Source organism: Zootermopsis nevadensis, unplaced genomic scaffold (genome assembly GCF_977971745.1).
Source record: "Zootermopsis nevadensis isolate Lab colony 2312 unplaced genomic scaffold, Znev_1.0 Znev_ptg000017l, whole genome shotgun sequence".
Classification (NCBI taxonomy): domain Eukaryota; kingdom Metazoa; phylum Arthropoda; class Insecta; order Blattodea; family Termopsidae; genus Zootermopsis; species Zootermopsis nevadensis.
Window position 1 is genome coordinate 2,836,216 of NW_028259149.1, and position 19,618 is coordinate 2,855,833.

The window sequence follows — 19,618 nt, forward strand, 5'->3', positions numbered from 1 at the left end:
AACTTATGGAGCAGAGTATACCTTAAAAAATTAATAGTGCGCTCAGGTACTAAAAATTCACTCGTCTTTTCTGAAATCATGTTTGTCATTGTATTCACAACAGCTCGCCAAAGGCCCCTGTCCTGAGACATGAATAAAATCAACAACCTCAATCCACATTTCCCTAAGACCAATTTTTAAGTGATATTGGTCAAGGAATTAGAAAGATAATGAAGTACAAATTCTGGATTGATCACCTGCTGAATGCAAGACAAGAACGAAAAACTATCTAAAATGTATTTTATGATCTATGACATTTTTATATATTTTTCTTTGTTTTCGGATGTCTTAAACGGGAGGGCAATATTTAAATGTGTCATAGGTACACATGTACGAGATCTGCGGTTCTCAAAGCGGTGAATATGTCGGCGTAGGTCTTCAGGTTACAACGCCGTGTAGATGTAACATGTAGATACCAATTTTCCGGGGCACGATGTGAAAACTGCCCAAACACGCTGTTGGGGCGTAAACTCAATTCAGTTGCCCCGAGTTTGGGGCTATGGCGGGCTCTTGAGTCCACATGATAATTGTGACTCGTGAAGTTTATTTCTTGATGTCGAGATTTCGGGTTCTCACGGCAGCGAGTATGAAGATGACTGTCGTCTGAGATGTTACGCCGTGGATAAGCTTACTTACTGAAGTTTCAGGGATACTGACTGCCCCATCATCCAAAACTCATCGCTTTGATGATGGAGGCAGTAAGCGTCTCTGAAACGTCGGTAAACTTCGATTACTTAAAGGGCAGCTGGTTATATGGGACAGTTTGAGTGAATCCAAGTTGCCGACCGACATCTGGAAACACAAAATGAACTCAGTTGTAGCCTATTAATGCTTTTTTGTTGAGGAAATGCCTGATCAAAGAGAATGGATAATAGGTGGGACGCGTGAAAAAGGGTGATACTTGAGTAAATAAGGGAAAGGAATGCATATCCAGAGGAATATAACAAAGGTAACCAGCGCATTTTGATGAGCGGAGTGTGAGTAAAGTGTATGACCTTTTAATATGCAAAACAACTCAATACACTGAAAGCCAACAGTTCCAAAGACAGTGACAACGCCGCGTTCCAGCCTTCCACAGGAAAACGAATGTGTCCAGAACACAAAGACCTGCTTCACCACTTGCTGATTTCTTGTGCAATGGCACAAAACAGGAGGAAACTTCCTCCTGACAACGGAACTGGTCTGACGGTCAAAGTTTCGCACTTTGACCCCCTACAGCATCGACGATCGAACCTCCGAAGGGCCAACTAAACGCATACTCGCGGCAAGTAATCTTAAGGCACTCCCTTCATTAAAATATTGACACAGACACGCCAGTCACACTCTGTTACAGAAACTCCGTTGACGGAGTTACCCTGTCACCCCGTAACAGTGGCGAATATCACAGAAGCAAATCTTTGATCAACCTGACTGAGGTCCTTCGGCCGGCCTCTTTTTCGTGAGGTCCAGAGGAGTCACCCCGTCTTTGCTTCGAGTGCGAGCCTGAACGGAGAGGTCTATGGGCTGGTCGTCCTCCACGGCAACCCCTGCTACAGCTGGACTGCACAGAGGGTGATCACCGCCCATCCGAACCGACTGCGACTGGTCAACGTGCAACGGACTGCAATTCACAGGCGTCAACACCGGCATGAGGACGGGAAACCTCTGCGAGGAGGGTTGGCGGGGGAGCAAGGCACTTACTGGACAGCTGACGTCACCGATCATAGGCATATCGAGATTACTCTTCTTAATCGAGGCAGAGTTGCTATTACGACCGCCTGGAGACGGTGCTTTGTTCGGACACGGAGGCTGAAGGGAGATTTGACACTGAGATAAGTCTTTGTCCATATTCCTAGTAGCAGCAGCGGCAAAATAATTGGAGCAAGGCTGGTGCTTAGAACCACAAACTTTATGCTTCTTGAACTTATGGTCGAAGCATGCATTCAGTTGTCTGTTTGCCAGAAATTGCTCTGTTGTCTCCACGTGTTGATGGATGGCGGCGTGTTCAGATGGCGGCGTGGCGTGGCTCATTCCGGGACTTTGCTTGTTGCTTGTCACACTTTGTATCAAGCGCTTTAATTTGAGTTCGTTAGGTCGCCGTCCGTACCGGGAGCGACTCTTTGACATTCCCTGGACCACGCACTTGTTCAGGCGACACGCCTTGCACGACGTCCGGTTCTTCTCGTTGATGACGCAGTTCCTGTTGGTCTTGCACTCCGGGATGTTGTTCGTCTTATTCCACATTCTGCCGAAGAAAGACTGAAACAAGCAAAATATCTACGTCAAGCTCCGGCCTTCTATACCAACAGACTACGATAACAAAGTTGGGGGAGTTTCAATGCAAACCCAGAGGTACGAGAGCCATGGCCTAAAATCGAAGAAATTTGGCATAAAACTTAAACATTCGCGTCCCACCTTAATAAATAAGCGCGATGAGGTTTAGTGCTCGGTGGTGAAGATTTCGATTTTCGTAACACCGAGCGATCCTGTAGGTGGTTATCGACATTTCTGAACAACATACTGACCAGGAGCAAAGTTCATAATTTGAAATTCGATGGGGCAACATACATTTCCAAACAAGTTACTTTTATTTTGCGTATCTCGCTGGCTATGATGTTTATTTATTGCTGGTGAAACATTATTTTTGCAAACCTAATCGCACTGCTGATTAAATAGTCCTAAATTATTTCGTTAAATTATCATTATGACGACGTTTTGGAATAAGCTATACATCCTAAAATCTACACTAATTTTGTATGATGAGGCGCTCGTTTGAGAAAATGAAGACTTTAGTTGCGATGTGTGAATGATATTATGCCCTGTCACCAACATTTAATACGACTCAGTTCTGAATTTTAGGGCTCGAAATATATTTACTGCCTTCATCAACAGGGCAAAGTTACCCTGACGAGGGAGGCAGTAACTCCTCTGAAACGTCGGCTTGTATCTTTCAGACTACACAGCGCTGCATTTCAGACCACAGTCGCATTCATGTTCTTCGCCTGTACTGTTGCAATAATGTGTGATGCAACATTCCGTGTCCACACAAAACAGGAAGAAATTTACACACACACATTTCAAACTTTATGAAAATAGAAAGTAAAAAAAAAGAAGAAAAGGGAAATTAAATATTTCGCAGAAACTTGTAATAAGAGCTGTTAAGACGTGTAGCGCGTAAGGCTAGACAGATTTTCTCCACACACTTATGCAGACGCTATTGCACACTCCATCAGAAGATGCTGTCGCTCTAAAAGAGAGGGCTTACAGGTCAGACACACGAGCTGAAAAAAAATTGTCTGTTTTATCCGAATCCATCGACATAACAAAACGAGGCTTCCAACACCTCTTCACGTATTCAAAATAAGCAAACCTATTCTTCAAGGCCAGCCTCTTTCTTGTTCAGTCACCGAGGCAATATTTATTCCTCAAAGAATAACTTGGCTCTCCTTATCTTAGCATATTTACACTTTACACAAAAGTGGATGTTCAGTTTGTGAAACACAAGTGGGGTAAATGTCGAACATCTTTTCCCATCAAAAGAACAAGCAATGTCAACATCTCGGAGTCCACTAGCAACACCCACCAGAGGGCTACGCCCTTCTCCAGCGTGAGAAATGAGAACGTTGCCACGAGAAACGGAAGACGGTACCGTATTTACATGAAGCAGATTGCTCCTTCAAAACCTGGTCGAGAAATTCTTCTTCCACTTTGGGTAAATCGGACCGCTCAGCACAACGTTCACAAAATCCACCCACTGGACCCTATCCTGAGAAAGTCAAATTCAGTAAACATCCACACAGCCCGAAGATCCACTTTAGTAACACCCTCAGGCCTACTTCCGGGTTTCCCAAGTGTGATCACTTTGAGGTGTTCCCTGTAAAACTTTTTAAACATTTCTCAGGTCTCTGTTTCCTACATCCAATCCTCTGTGACGTGTCACCCAAATCTACTGAAGCTCTTCGGAATGTCATTTTCGACTGTGATACTCCGGGTTCAAATGCAGTGGTAGGCGGTTACCAGCGTTCTGGGGGAAAAATATAACGCCACTACCAAAGATGGAGGTGGCACGTTCCTCCGATACTTTAGCAACACTCAACAAGACCGCACATGGCCACAACGTGAAAGACCACGACTGACATTTACCGCTGTGAAAGCCTTAAAAGTACTACACAAAAATGTTTAAAATCATACTTTATTATTTAACAGAAGTTAAAAGTATTCTGAATTTAGCTGTGCAAATTATATCCCGACTGCGGTTTGGTCGTAATTTATACGTGAATGCAATTTTTATTTGTTGCTGTCATTCCAAAATATTTTAACACTGCCACGATTTTAAAGGTTTTTTTAGATACTCTTGTATCATGACCTGTGCTGGAATGCAATGGACGTTTATCTCGTAAACCACACCTTCTTCCATTCATACAGTTTACAAATAAAAGGGGTCATTTCTACGGCAGAACCTGCTCGTTGCGGGTCGCTGCTGATATGAAAGTAATTATCGACGTGAAATGCAGTTATTCAACCACAGGCCTTTGCCCCCTGCCCATATTACATCAATCTTAGCTGTAGGTTTGCTATTCTCTCTGTGATCCAAATTTACCTTTCGAATTCCTTCTTGTGCAACCGCAGACGCCATTTGACTGCCCTGTCGATAGAAGATAAAGCTTGAATAGAGAACAAATGGTCACAGACACTAATATTAAAGTTGCATTCCCTCGCCCATAGATGGCGTATGAAGTTTATATAGAGGCCAAGCATCACTGACGTCTACCATTACAGCTCTGCTACACAACGATATAAAATTTACATCATACTTGAGTCGTACTGCGTTTGCAATCAATGTTACGTATTTTGCTTCACGTTTATCCGGAGGCGTTGCAAAAGTGTGAGAGTTGTATTGTGGTAAGCAATCAGCTAGGATTAGGCAGTAGGGCACAGAGTGATCCGGTTATTGAATTAGCAGACGCCACCCGTCACAAGAGGCAGCAGGTGCGTGTGAACTAGGTCGTCCGATCGACTGGTCTCTCTCAGCAGAGCTTGACCGCCCCTGACGGGAACGCGCAGGAATGATTCAGATGCTAAACTTTCCTCGTACTCATTCTTCGCCTTACACTCCGGTTCTTTTTATTTCGCCTTTTAATTCTCCATTCCCTCATTTTTCCCTCTACTTCTACCGTCTCCGTTTTAAGGTGCATCGCCTAATCCGGTTTCAGTCCAATGTTTTGACGATACCCAGTAGAATCTTTTGTTCCTTGTAGTTGCTACTACAAACTGCACGCAAAAACTCTCTGTTAGCCCTGAATTTGGAAACATGTTTCTCCGAGACGCTTCCATCTTCCTGCGATTATATACGGCGCTAAAACTGAGAAGACGACAGCTTCAACGATGCGGAAACCCCATCTCCCGCTTGTTCTCAGTTCCTACCGCAAAGAAAACACAACGCGTGCCCATTACAAAGATCACTTGATTAATGCTTTATAATTGAATAACCACCGGGTAAGTTGTTCTGAAATCACCACACCCTTGGGCAAAATGATGAGTTATTGAGTGCTAAAGCACGTGGTTAGCATACACTTCCGTCGAAGTCTGAAACGCTGAGACACGTCTTGATTTCGTCGCGCTAAAACCCAAGACGTACCTCGACGAAATAAAAACAGAAATTTCCAAAATGGACAATACGTATCGCAATATATTATATATTTTCACGTAAGTAATGGTCCTGTATCGCTTCGACGGAACATTTTTTCGTACGTCTTGCTTTTAACATCAGATAGTCGAAGAAAGTTAACGTAACGAATTTAGATATCTGTGTAAGAAATGCTATCTTTGCCAGTAATGTTTCTTTTATTTGACGATGCTATCTCAACTGCATTTATACTTTAGCCTGCATGGAAGAGATGAAGGATCTGTAGATTACGAAACTGGAAAAAAAGTTGTCAGTGGAACCATGGTTCCGGAGAATTTGACGTAAATACGTCATACCTACTTTACAATTGAGATAAGTTTGATTAAGACATTGCTTATTTAACTTGAATTAGTTACGCTTAAGATGGGTCTGTGGTAGCTGAATGTAATGTAAAGTAATGTAATGTAAGGTAAGGTAATGTAATGTAATGAAAGGTAAGGTAATGTAATGTAATGTAATGTAAGGTAAGGTAAGGTAACTATGTAGGTAACCATTGTTGTTTATTTGTTGATAAACAGATGACGTTTCCTAGGTAACATAACAATGAAGTTACACTTTTTCGTTTCCCTTTTTCGTAACACTTTTTCGTTACACTTTTTGCCGAATGACACTGACCCTAAAATATAGACGTATTTACGTCAAAAAACGCGGCAGTGGCCTATTTTATGGGAATTCTGTGACTGGTTGGAGAACTCCAATGCGAAAATCGAACGAACTCTGGCTTCGCTTAAACCGACCTGCTTTCTCCAGTCCGCGTGCGATTACAGACGAGTTTTGTACACTGTGGTCGGCTAAAGCAGTCGTCCGTACAACACTCATTGAAGTTCATTCTTACGATGCTGATATTCAGATTGTATGGAGCGAAATTCATAAAAAAATAAAAAATAAACCGGTTTAAAGGCATCATTTGAAACCTTCCAGTTCATTTACAGCAAACTTATTTATATGTTGCTTCCTGCTTCGGTGATTTTATTTATGACTTGAAAAATATTGAGAACGGTCTCTGACGCACAAACACAGTCAATTCTTACTCCTACGTTCGGATTTTACCCGCATCTTGCAGAAGTAATAATATAAATGAAACGCAAAATTGCACAAGAACGTCAGATCTGAAGGCCAGTAAATAAACATGAATATACTTCAGTATCAGTGGCGTGCGACCTCGTTTCTTTGACCAGTTAACAACAACGTTGTTTGTTGGTCTATTTAACGAAGTTTCACCATATATGTGCGTTACACAGTATCGATTGACGAGGTAATTGATCGATAAGTAAGAAATCATGCATATTTTGCATATGAAATTTAACCCAAAAGCGATGAAATACATACTGTAAACTATTTCAGTATCAGTGGTGTTTGTAACTCGGACAAAATGTACTTGGTATCCAGGGACGTTTTACCAAACTACATAGGTAAACAGCATTGGTTATGTGGCAATGGAAAATGACGTCACGATGACACAAACATGCTTTGTTAACCCCTTGAAATAAGTTACAGCTCTTGAAAGCGACGACTTTTAGGGTTAAGAAAACAGACGAGCTGGCTCGAACAAAACGTCTGAACTGACAGAAAGGGACGAAAATATTGAACGTGTCATGTGTTTGCGTCCCACTATTTTACATCAGATCTTGTGGTGATGGCGGATGATTAATTGCGAAATCTATCTGTGGATCAAGTTTTATCTACAGACTCACATGCTTACGTCATATCCTTTAAAACAAACCACTTTCCACGCCACTAACTGATGTAGCTTGGTCACATTTTGTATGCTACGGACGGCACTGGTCTCGTTCACGAATACCAGCAGCTCCTCGGCGTCAGCGGCAAGCCACTCATGTTCTGTCGTCAACAAAAAATTATTTGTGGCTTTTTAACAATGAAAATAGTTACTATGGATACAAGAGTATACGAGCACAGAAGAGGATAATTTTGCTTTGTAAGAATTTGCTTGTGAAGAGTTAAGGTAGAATATGCAAAGCTTCTAATTCATGTTCTTGGAATTTCTTATGTTTCTTGGAAGAAGCTAAACGTTCCCTTTGAGCTTTATCAAAGATCTAACGACAGAAGGTACGCTGTTAAAATTCCAGCTAGATCGACATGACAGATCCAGTTTGTATTTCCGTCTTAATTGGTTATGTCCAGCTGTTTCCAAACATTCGCCTTTTCTACCATCCTTTCTGTAATGGCTGTGCTCCATTGATAAAGCCTCTTTCTTGTACTTCAGGAGTGCGTCATTTGCGCTACTCACATTCTAGGGTTACTTAACATACATCAAGTACACAGCCTGTCTCACGTGATGACGGGACAATTTCGTGTCTGTCTGTCTGTCTGTCTGTTTGTTTGTTTGTCTGTCTTTTGTTCGACGAATTTTTCACAGCTGCGCGAGTTGCATGACGCAGATAATTGTTGACACCTAACTTTGGAAGCAACTGAAAAGATCATCGTGAACTACTTCAAAATATCGCAAAATCTGTGACGAGGAAAGTTACGAGAGAGAGAGAGAGAGAGAGAGAGTAAAGCACGTGTCTGGGAAAAGGCAAAGTTGTTCCCAACCCAGCAGTCACAAGAAAAGACTGAGAAAAACCACGGAAATCCCAATTCGTTACATTTGGCGCCTTGCCGATGATTCGAACTCAGTAACCCAGGAACGTGATTCTTAGACTTCGCATCATCTGCGCCTCCTGCTGGTTCTCGTGCCACAGTTTACAAACTAATGGAGGTCTGCATAGTGACGGTATTAAGAGCGATGGAAAGTGTAATGGTCCATTTATGGAGTGTTCGTCCCCTGCAGAGAGGTCGTGGGAACAGTTGTTGGAGGAGGAGACCGCTCGTAGCCCAGACCTGAAAGAGAACGCAGTTCCACTTTTGTTTGGGGCCACGCCCCTGCTATAGGCAAACCTGCCGCACAATCACTGCACTGAATTGTGCCCTGAGATTCAAAGGAATCTGAACTGAACCTCGGAATGGGCGGGGTCCGTCTATGACCATCATTACGTTCATGCCAGGGGCTGCCAAACAGTTACACACCTGGCGCCACATCCAACATCGCTTATTTACTAGCTGGCGGATACGAGGACGTTTCATTGCGATTCCGTGTCAATCCGAGGTTACACTTCTCACGAAGACGGCGACAGACTACGTGCAGCTGAAACGCACAAGACAGCAATCTTTTGATTCGTCGCTGTGGGAACCTCAAAACCCTCAAACCCTGCTACCATAATGCCAATTTGTTAAAAAAAATCTACTTGCTATTGCAAACAGATTAACATTTTACTCTTTAACAAAATCAGTAATTAGTGACATACCGCATTTGATTCCGTCTTTATTTGAGCAATCTCACACCGAAAGTAACTTAAAATACTAACGTTTCAGATGTGCGTGTTGCCTCTAACATCAGTGCGATGATTAATCACCTCTGAAACGTCGGCAAACTTCTACCAGATTACACAGCGCAACAACTCAGAAGAGAGCTATCTGCAATCACAAAATTTTGTGCTTATGATAAAATAATTGTCGAAACACACGCGCTCTTTAAGCATAAGGAACACGTCTGGAAAATTTGTGGCCAAAATCAGTGTAGCTCTTTGTAGCACGGCAACTTCCTAAACCCATTCACTTCAGAGAGGCTCAACGCGAAGGAGGAGGAGATATTTACGAACAAATGCTGACAACTTTCTCCAGTTCGCAATTACTCAGTATAATATTAAGTAAGAAGAAACTGTCTTCATTGTGTGAAAAAAAAAGGGGCAAACACATTCTTCTGAATGGAACATAATACGAATTCATGAGTGTATGTGTTTAAAAGTTAAACCGGGATCATGAAAGCAGTCTTGCATGTATTATCGGCAGAGGCAGGCAACCGTGACAGAAAACACGAAACCAGGTCGGTTGACATGTTAATATGTACAGTAGCCGCAACGCGTTGGAACATCTCCGTGTTACTTCACACCCGAACAGAGTCACACCTGGAACGGACACCCCCTCCCCCCCGGACCTATATTACGCAACAAATAATCGCCTGTCCTGAACCACATTAACCTAACCTAACCTCCAGAGAGCGAACACCTTCTTCCTTAGTAGGACAAGAGATTTTCACGGTCTGATGATCGCCGTCTTCTGGCTTGTAGCGTCGTGTAGTCAGGTAACGTTTACCGACGTTTCAGAGGTCTTTGCTGCCTCCATCATCAGGACGATGATGAAGGGAGCAAAAACCTTTGAACACTGGTGAACTTCTAACCAGACACTAGGTGACCTTTATAAAACAAGAAATTTTTCGGTCTATAAATTAGGGTACTCATCTTCACCGGGTTTAAATGGTCGCCTGTACTGGAGGACGGGCAGAGGGCTTAAATGCTTAATAAAATGACGACGAGGGCCCGCACCATCCGAAATGTGTTGTTCTGTACGTAAGTCAGTCGACGAATACAAATACACGAATTACAATGTGTTGAAAATGGAACAGGAGTTCATCAGAATCGCATGTCACGTTGCTCTTAGGTGGCTCTAGTTGATATGCCAACATAGCAGAAAATGTCGCCACCGCTTACGTCACGGCTTTGTTACGACAGTAAACCGAAACGAGACTGTTAGCGTTTCGATAGTTTTCTGAACCATAAGTGGCATAAGGGACGTTCTACTTTCCCTTTCGCCGCTAAGGTACGAAACTGATCGGACTACTTGAGGGATTTGAGGTTTTCACGGCGGTGAGTTCGAAGATAGCAGTCCTCTGGGTTGTTGCGCCGTGTAGTCTGGTAGAAGTTTATCGCCCTGATGATAGAGGCAGCATGGACCTCTGAAATGTCGGCAAACGTCTACCACCCTACACGGCGCAACAACCCAGACGACAGCCAACTTCAACTTAGTGCGTTTGTTATTTCAGATACAGCGTTAAGAGTTCAACACGCTTTTTTACATTTATGGATTAAACTGAGAGCCTGTACCGGCCTCAAAATCCTATTAAGTATCTCGTAGGTCTTCCTTTCCGCCCTGCAGGTTTATCGTATAATATAACCTTCTGTGAGTGCTTAACACGTTTGGTATTCGAGAGGTACTGGGTTCAAATCCCAACACAGACACAGGCTATCCTGACCGTGGTTTGTGACTTTCTTCAGCGACTACATGCGAATATCGGGACAGAACATTGTAGTAAGCCCCAGTCGTTTCCTTCCATATTCATTCAAATTCATCAATCAGGAATCATCCTACCATTCCACGTTACAGATTCTAATGTATGAGCTCCTGGCAACATCGCTAAATAAACCACGGATATAAAATAGTCTACCTATCTTGTTTATTTCATGCATCGTGGTATTTCGTTGTGTGTTTAAGGACGTTGATAAACTACGTATGGGTTAGCAATCTGGTGGAATGATGTTCATCCCAAGTTTTATAAAAATCCATGCATCTTTTCCTAACGTATTTAAAAATAGGATAAAGTAGGCCACAACAGCTTTTTCACAATTGTTCATTCATAAATTTCCTTTTTTAAAAAAAGGAGTAACTTTAAGACTTGGGCAATTCACACAGCGACGTCAAATGAAAAATTTGGTTCATCACGGAAACAGATTTCCCGCGTAATTACGACAGGACTTTTAAAAGAATAATTTTTGCAGAAATACAACACAGCTCCATAAGCCACTGTTCAACCCATGAGACGAAGTGTGCACCGTAACGAAGTAGGGAGGGTGAGAGGGAGGGGCAAGGCCAGATCGGACACATCCACAGCAAGGTCTCTCCTGCGAGGCGCTTCTTTGGAATTGCAGCCAAGGATTATGGACAGACAGACCTAGATTCCCAGAAGACAAGTGCCAAGAAACGACCTCCCACTACAATCTTTCAGAGCGCACTTCATACAGTGCTTTGTCTCATAACGCAATCTGGGCAAATACGTTATGAAACCGAAAGGATCACTTTCTATTATCTCTGGACATGTCAGAGACCTCATGTGACCACGAGCAACATTACAGTGTCTCCACCATCAATAATAACACGACAGCGCCAACCGCACGGAAGGAAATTTCTCATCGCTGCTTAACTAACACTAGCCATTGCTCTAAAGCAAATAAAGTGTGCGTGTATTGTACCCAGCACTGCTTCTGTCTAAACGGAAGAAAGCGAGACAGCGGGGGCTGGAAGACCGGGGTTCGATTCCAGGCAGGACTGGATTTCTTTCTTCGCCTGCTGTACAGAGGGTCCTGAGCTTCATCCTTTGGGGCAAAGCGGCCACAGAGCGAAGCTGACCCTCAACTTCAACGAATGCGTGGAGACATACCTCCACCCCCCCATGCACCCGCCTGACGTGGTGCTTGGTTAAGCATCGGGAAAATAGGTAGCCTCCGTTCGATGCACAGAAGCCTGCTTGAAGCGGAAAATGTTCACATACTTTGGGACTCCGTTACAGAGAAGGTTAAGTTGAAATGATCACTAATCGTTGCGGGTTTTACAGCTTCGTCTTATTCGTGTGCCCCCTCGTGCCTGTGACTCCTTCAGTACCCCTTTACCCTTTCGCCGTCCTGTCGACGTGACAACATCATCGTAACATTTTACTGAGCCATAACAGATCTTCCTAGGAAAATATCCCAACACGTGAGACTGGAAACACGCGATTTGTATCAATTATTCCCTCTTTGCATTTTTACGTATTTTGCTAAATAACGTAGTTTACAAATGGCCTCGGACATGTGGGACACTCTGTATTTTATCGATACTTTGTTTTCACATCACATCTAATCTACAATCTTCAAACGAAATGAGGGGCCACGTTTGACACTCACATAAAAGACATCAGGACTTATCGTAACTAATCAGCAATGAACAGCAATAAATGTTCAATTTCCGAAACAGTGAGTCGGTCAGGTCCTGCTGTTATTTGCTGTGCCCTAAGGAGAGATATCGAGGTTGCCACAGCAACGAACTGTTCCAGATTCTCTTTTATCTCGCAAGTTGATGATGACAACCCGCGTTTGTCTTCCCGCAGACACCCCCCCCCCCCCCCCCCACATCAACTCTCCTGTCAGACGAGGGTCTGACAGCGTTCCCAGGCTCGTATTTGACGCACCAGATGCAAATTCTCAGAAGTTAACAACGGCTTCCCTGACATATTACTCTGGTATCTCCTTCTGGCTATAATAATTTTTGTTTCTCTTAGGATTTATTTTGCTTTCAACTACTAACTTTCTCTGACTGGCATGATAATGCTTAAAGTAACACAGAATTTTTCCCTTCAACAATCGCGTTGTCAGTTTCGACTGAATGACGTAATTGTGGCGATTCAACTTGAATTGCCCGAGTGGCTAGCACACCTGCTTCGTATTGGGGGGGGGGGGGGGGGTCCCCGGGTTCAAATCTCGGCCCGTTATCCTGACTGAAGTTTGTCGTGGTTTTCCTCAGTACCTCCAGGCAAATGCCGTCATAGTAGCTTAAATTAAGCTTCGTTCCACATCCTTTCCAATTCATAATTCAATATCATTCTGTCATCCGACGCTACATAATCTGAGACACTGAAAAAGCGTCGTTAAATAAAGTATGAATTGATGAAAAAATAGCTGACTTCCCACGTCATAGCATTATGGACACCGCGCGAACTTGAAGCTCTGCATCAAATTAAACAAAATTTGCGTCTCTCAGAGCGACATGGAAAGTTACAGCCAGTTTATTTGGGGAATGCTTAGTATCGTTCAATTCAAAATACGCGTAAAAAATGTTGTTTCCGATCTACAAACTTTTTCGTAGAAATGTACAAAACTATTTACCTGATTGAATTGACACAGAGTTGGCTAAATAGTGTTCTTTTGTAGATACGGTTATGAACCATCGCGTTCCATAAACCTCCGCCACTGAGATAATCATCACTTTATTAAAACAATTTACACCTTTAAACTTATATTTATTCCGAGACCAGCCAAATGTTAGCTCAAGTACAAAGCCCGTATCTTATTAGGACCAAGACGATGATATTGCACTATTGTATAAATATTTTGGAAAAATTCGGAAGCACATTTTCTTCTGATTGTCTCTGAATTTTCCGAATTTATCCCGTTCTTGATTTAATTATTCATATTACTCCGACTTGTAGGATCTCCTCTGCCACATTTTCTAAGGATACATTATTTATCTTCATAATTATTCTAGTAATCTGCAAACCCCAGGCAGTGCGTGCGACATCCTGTGAAATAAGCAGAGATCCGCGAATCATACACACACTTCTTCATTCATACGAAATCACTGCATCTGTTCGCCACTTTGAACTCTTCAAAATGCGGTGAAATATATGCAATGTTTACGACATCCAACGTTAAGGTTTGTAACATCTTGAATGTTATCATACAAGATTCCAGTCCATCTCATAATTCTACGCCACTTTTACGAAAGATTCTTGTCTTATCGAAATACGTAACCTACATCTACAGAGCTCATGAACTGACTTCCTGTATCTAGAATATAAGAATGTTAACTTTCAAGCAAGAAATTATTCTCAAGACTTCTTAGGGTCAAAAACCGACAATCAGATTTTGTAAACTGAATGCCCCTTCCCTTTCACCTTCTGGCCAGAAGGCTGAAATATTAGGAGCTTCTACTCTGTCATGTCTTCTTATGCTTCCTGCACAAATTACAACTCCTTCTGAAGCCCAGTTCTGAAGGTCAAGTATTAAACCAGTCTTAACCTCTAAACTTTCCCACACAAAATTTCGAAAGCTCAGCAAACAGCACACAAGTCACAGAACAATCCAATGAACGCTTCCTTCCTACGCTCAGAGGTTCACCGATTCAGGACAGTGTTTCGCAACCAGTGGACCTTGACATTCATCCAATTAAACTCTATAAGTAAATACAAACGTCTTCTCTGTTCGTAACAAAGACGTACCAGACTGAAAACATACATGCGTGGAGATTTACATTCACATCCCCTATACTTCTAAATGGTGTCTCCTTCCAACGCCTTACTTTCTCACAATTCATGATAAATATCATCCTGCACATTTCATGTACACCCCTGAAACGTCGTCGCTTGCATTGAAACCAGAACAATTGTCACAGCTTGAGAAACATTTACATTCTCGTGTAGACAGTCAAATGTTTCGGAGCGAAATCGTGATTACTACCACCTGGTGTCGTTTTATCTCATACAGGAAACTAATTCTCTTCCGTGCACAGAAGTTACAGATTCACGATGACTGGAAATGCTGAATCAGGCAGACCCCCGGAAAAGCAAATAATATTTAATAAGAGGAGAAACGGCTAACCGCTAGCCCAGGCACCCCCTCCTCCAAACGAGATCTTTATTTGTATTAACTCATTGACCACATATCCTCTGACGCAAAGCTAATCACATTAAGGATTTAGATTTTGCAGACAGGCGGTCAGATGTGACCAGCCTCAAACTTGTTCTTCGCCAATGCGACTACGAGAGGAACACCCGAAAACGGAATTTCTACAGGCCTGTTACGTAAGCTGCATCTTATCGTGAGGGAAGCGAGTACGTGGTCTTCCATATTGCGTTCCTGCGTTATCAACGGGGTCACACTGGTGTCGTAGGCCGGCCAGGAACATGATTTAGCACTCCGGTTTGAACAGCGCGAGGGCGTGGTGATTCACACAGGAATCAAGCTTGGCCGCGTGCCTTCTCGCTCCAGTTCTTCAGCGCGGCTTTGACTTTCTCCGATTTTCTCGATAAGCGCAATTGCACTAGTCACCTTGAAAAAATGCAATGTACGTATTACGAACTGTGTCAACCAGGTGTTTGGGAGGTCAGGGGTTCTACACCAGATCGCTGTAGCAAAGTGGCGGGCGTACTCAGAAACCTGACACGGCAACTCTCAGATGGACATTTTGCTTTTGTAACGAGTTCGTTAATAAATTTTAACATTTCTGGGGACCCGGTATCTCACAATCGTGTCCACAAGATGATGGCTATCTTCTGTGTTGTGGCGCCGTGTAGAGGTTTAAACGTCTACCAGACTACACGGCGATATAACCCAGAAGACAGCCATCTTCCTACTCACCACCGATAGAACTTCAGATCCTATGTATCCACAAGAATGTGCCACTCATCCTTGTCCATAGCATTTTCTATAATTTATTTCGGATGTAAGGCCGTGCGCGGTAAAAGAACTTACTTCCTTCCAGTACTGATATTTGCCCAGTTTCCTCTATGTTGAAAGCGTAAGAGCAAAACCTCCAACAGCGGGCTTACCTGGTCTTCACACCCACGCGCTGTGTACTGTAGCGAGCAGACCAAATACCTTGACATAATTTGTGGTTCAGCTGGTTTTGGTATGGAATCGCTTCAAGTGTTACGCTTTAGTTCGTAACAGTTGTGCAAGATGACGCAATACGCTTTTGAAATATTTAACATGATGTGCATCATGTGTAACAAGCATATAATAGAGCGACTATTAGAACGTGGTTTAAAACATTTTTCAATAACCTGCTGTACTGAAACAGGGATTGCCAGCTACAGGTGATTTCTATCTCTTGTCATCTAATTGCATATTTACCATACCCGAAAACGATACTAATTTAGAACAGAACACGTGAGTTCCGCGTAATTTTTAGAGATTACGCCGTCTTAGGGAACGAATTCCAAAAATTCTGCTGCTATAAAATCTGAAGAATCGGAATCTGCTTCATACATTCCTCGTGTCAGGACCAGCATTCCTTAGGCGAGGACATTTCCTTGCCAGAAATTGTATTTCTTAATCTCTGATCAGTTTATATCACAACTTTATTAGCTTAAACTACTCTTTTGCTTAAAGTTACTATTTCTAAATATAAAATAATATCATAGTTAGAAATATCAACATTTACAAAATACAGGCGTGTTCATAAAAAATATATACATACACTGAACGACTGAAATAAAGACATTTTAATATTGAAGGTGGTCACCCAAAAGACTACAATCGCCAGGAGTACCTCAAATCTCTGGTTTCCGCTTGCTAACGTAGCGAATACTCTGGTTACGACATGCCAAAAGCCACGCCGAACATTTCTTGACTCGCTGTTCAGAATGAGATTTACGTAACTGGGACGGAAGTAAGGTTTTTGACAAGCACGTATTTTATCATATCTTAAAACAGGTGCGAATCAAGTTCTCACGGCTGGTAGACAAGACGACCAAGATAAAAAGTGCCCCCCCCCCCCCGAAAAAGCATAAACGGTAACACGCGGTGATTTGATTAATGGATATAAGAATGCCATATTTCACAGCTCGTTCAGTAAATTTAAGGTCGATTCGTTCAAAAACGGCTTACGTGTAACCTGTCTCTCGTTATAAACTGTGTTTTATTTATAGTCACAGTACGCATTTTTGTGATTGTTCTGAGGATAATGATTTTGATGTATGAGATCATTTGGTTCCGCTTCGAGTGATAATACTGAAAGGTGAGAGTGAAGTTAAGTCCTTGGTACACGCAGGATCATAAGATTCTAAGAATCCTCATGCGATGAAACTGTTTTATTTAAGAAAACCTCCAAGTTTCAACACCGTTAATAAAATTGGACACGACCCAAAGATAGTCTGACCAAAAACTATCTTTTTAGCACCCATCTTAATGTTATTATTCCAGGTAACTGTTTTCCAAGAGGTCTTTTCATCAAAATTTTGCATGCATATCTTGCCTCCCCAACCTATTTATATGCCCAATTCGAAATAAGACATTCTTTTAACTAACTAAATATTCTCTGTCTCGAAAAGTTGGAGATAACAGTTTAATATAATTATGACTTTTTATATTATGCACACTTCAGCAATATTAAGTGACCTACAGAGAAAACTGATTAAAAGCAGTTAATTGTTTATTAAAAATTCACTAAGATTAGAAACGCATAATAATATTTGGATTTAACTTCGGCCCTGAAGATTGAATCAACGTGTTCCTCTGGAATGTCAGTGCCCACCTAAACGTCGGCATGACGAAACAACCCAGAAGACGAACGGAGAAACGGAATATTAATTTCAAACACTTTTTCAATGAAGAAATATGAAGAAGAATGTACTTGTAACACTCACGCACGAAATTCCCATCACTGCAGCGCAATAAGACAGAACAACAAAATATGAGAGCCGTCTTCATCATCCTCAGTCTCTTTCTGCAGGATTACCCTTGACCAAGACTATCTATCAGACAATCAATCACTGCTTATAGTATATAATGTTCGGGGCACAAGAAATGATGATTCGATTTTCCATGGCCCATTGGACGACTAAAAGTACCGCAATTCGTCACGGTTGGCGTAACAATCGGGCATTCTGCAGGTCGTGGCCCTGGGTCCACTTTTGTAGCAACACCTTCTCCATTCACGGGCCGCGGAATGCAAAGTTACGCTTCGAAACACTGCATCAGCCTCTATCTCAGACACACTGCCAGAAAAATAAACTCTGCACATAGAATCTGCAACACCACACATTCGCGTAAGTATCTGATGACAGATTCTGGGCTTCCGCAATGTTCAGTGTGGTTAGATGCAAGACAAACAGATTCAAATGGGCTCAAAACCGATGCGGAGCAAAGCGAATGTCATAATTAACCTCACGTAAGCCCAAAGTAAACTCAAATAACATTTAAGAACCCAGTCCGTACCGCGAAGAAAACACAACACTTCACCATTACGAAGATGAACTGGTTAACGCTGTTTAAGGAAATGATCTCTGTTTAAAGTGAGAATTATGCAAAACCCACAAAAAAAACACTAAGCGAACAAAATAAAGGAATAATGTATGTTACAATATTTGGTATTTATAGTTACTACTGGGTTTTAAAGGCTAAAGGACGTGGGACGTTTCGTATGTTTATTATGAAACAAACGTACATATATCAGCTTTAAAAAAGTGATAGTGGAACCACGGTTCCGGAGAATTAGACGTAAATACGTCTATACGGAAAGGAAGTTTATATATTGGCTTTATTCTAAATATTTCCTTTATACCCGCTTTACAATTGAGTAAAGTTTGATTAAGACTTTGCTTATTTAACTTGAATTAGTTACGCTTAAGATGGGTCTGTGGTAGCTGAATGTAATGTAATGTAATGAAATGTAATGTAATGTAAGGTAAGGTAAGGTAAGGTAAGGTAAGGTAAGGTAAGGTAAGGTAATGTAATGTAATATAAGGTAAGGTGAGGTAAGGTAAGATAAGGTAATGTAAGGTAAGGTAAGGTAAGGTAAGGTAAGGTAAGGTAAGGTAAGGTAAGGTAATGTAATGTAAGGTAAGGTAAGGTAATGTAATGTAATGTAATGTAAGGTAATGTAATGTAATGAAATGTTTTATAGGTAACAACAATGCCGAGTAAACAATTGACGTTTCCAAGGTAACATAACAATGCAGTTACACTTTTTCGTTACACTTTTTGCCGAATGACACTGACCCTAAAATATAGACGTATTTACGTCAAAAAAACGATGCAAATCAAAGAAGTTTGAAGCAACTGAAAAGAAAATCAGTTGCTTCATCTCTCGAGAAGTTGGCACTCCTGCTTTATATTCTGAGGGTTTGCGGTTTGATCTTGGCTTAGCGATTGAAGATATTTTCGTGTTTTTCCTCAGTGCCTCTAAGAAATGTGCTAGTACCTTAAGATAGCTAACCGTCATTCCAAAGTTCAAAGTAATCCTGTATTTTCATGCTGCATATCCTATGGCATTGGGGTAGTGTCGTTAAATAAAGAACAAATAACCTTTCGTAACCTTTCTCTCCATCACAGACCTCGGATATCTGAAGTTCTGACCACTTTAAGATGGCACCGTGTATCATGCCTGGTGGTCTTCAGAGAAAGAGTGAAGAATTCGAAGGTAATTTTTAAGCGCCTACGTTGGTTAAACCGTTCACGTTCCAATCTCGGTGTGCTGTCGAGGTATCTGATTCCTTCTAACATGTTACAAATGAGAAGAATGCAGATTTCATTTGAATGTCCCCGCCGT

The 19,618-nt window shown here is 41.9% G+C and overlaps 1 protein-coding gene across 15 annotated transcripts in view; it reads right to left on the reverse strand.

The window, feature by feature from the left end:
- Positions 1–1,021: 1,021 nt before the first annotated feature.
- The window catches only part of LOC110835423 (uncharacterized), a 310,206-nt gene continuing 291,609 nt past the window's right edge, over positions 1,022–19,618 (reverse strand). For 10 of the 15 annotated variants that reach the window (XM_087350084.1, XM_087350086.1, XM_087350085.1 and 7 more), the window contains one exon: positions 1,022–2,277. In XM_087350084.1, coding sequence (XP_087206210.1) covers positions 1,441–2,277 — 837 coding nt within the window. In that variant the 3' untranslated portion in view covers positions 1,022–1,440. Of the gene's footprint in view, positions 2,278–4,618; positions 4,664–7,033; positions 7,218–7,398; positions 7,536–19,618 lie in introns of those variants that run through there. The other 5 variants (XM_022075618.2, XM_022075619.2, XM_087350089.1 and 2 more) reach the window with 5 other exon arrangements.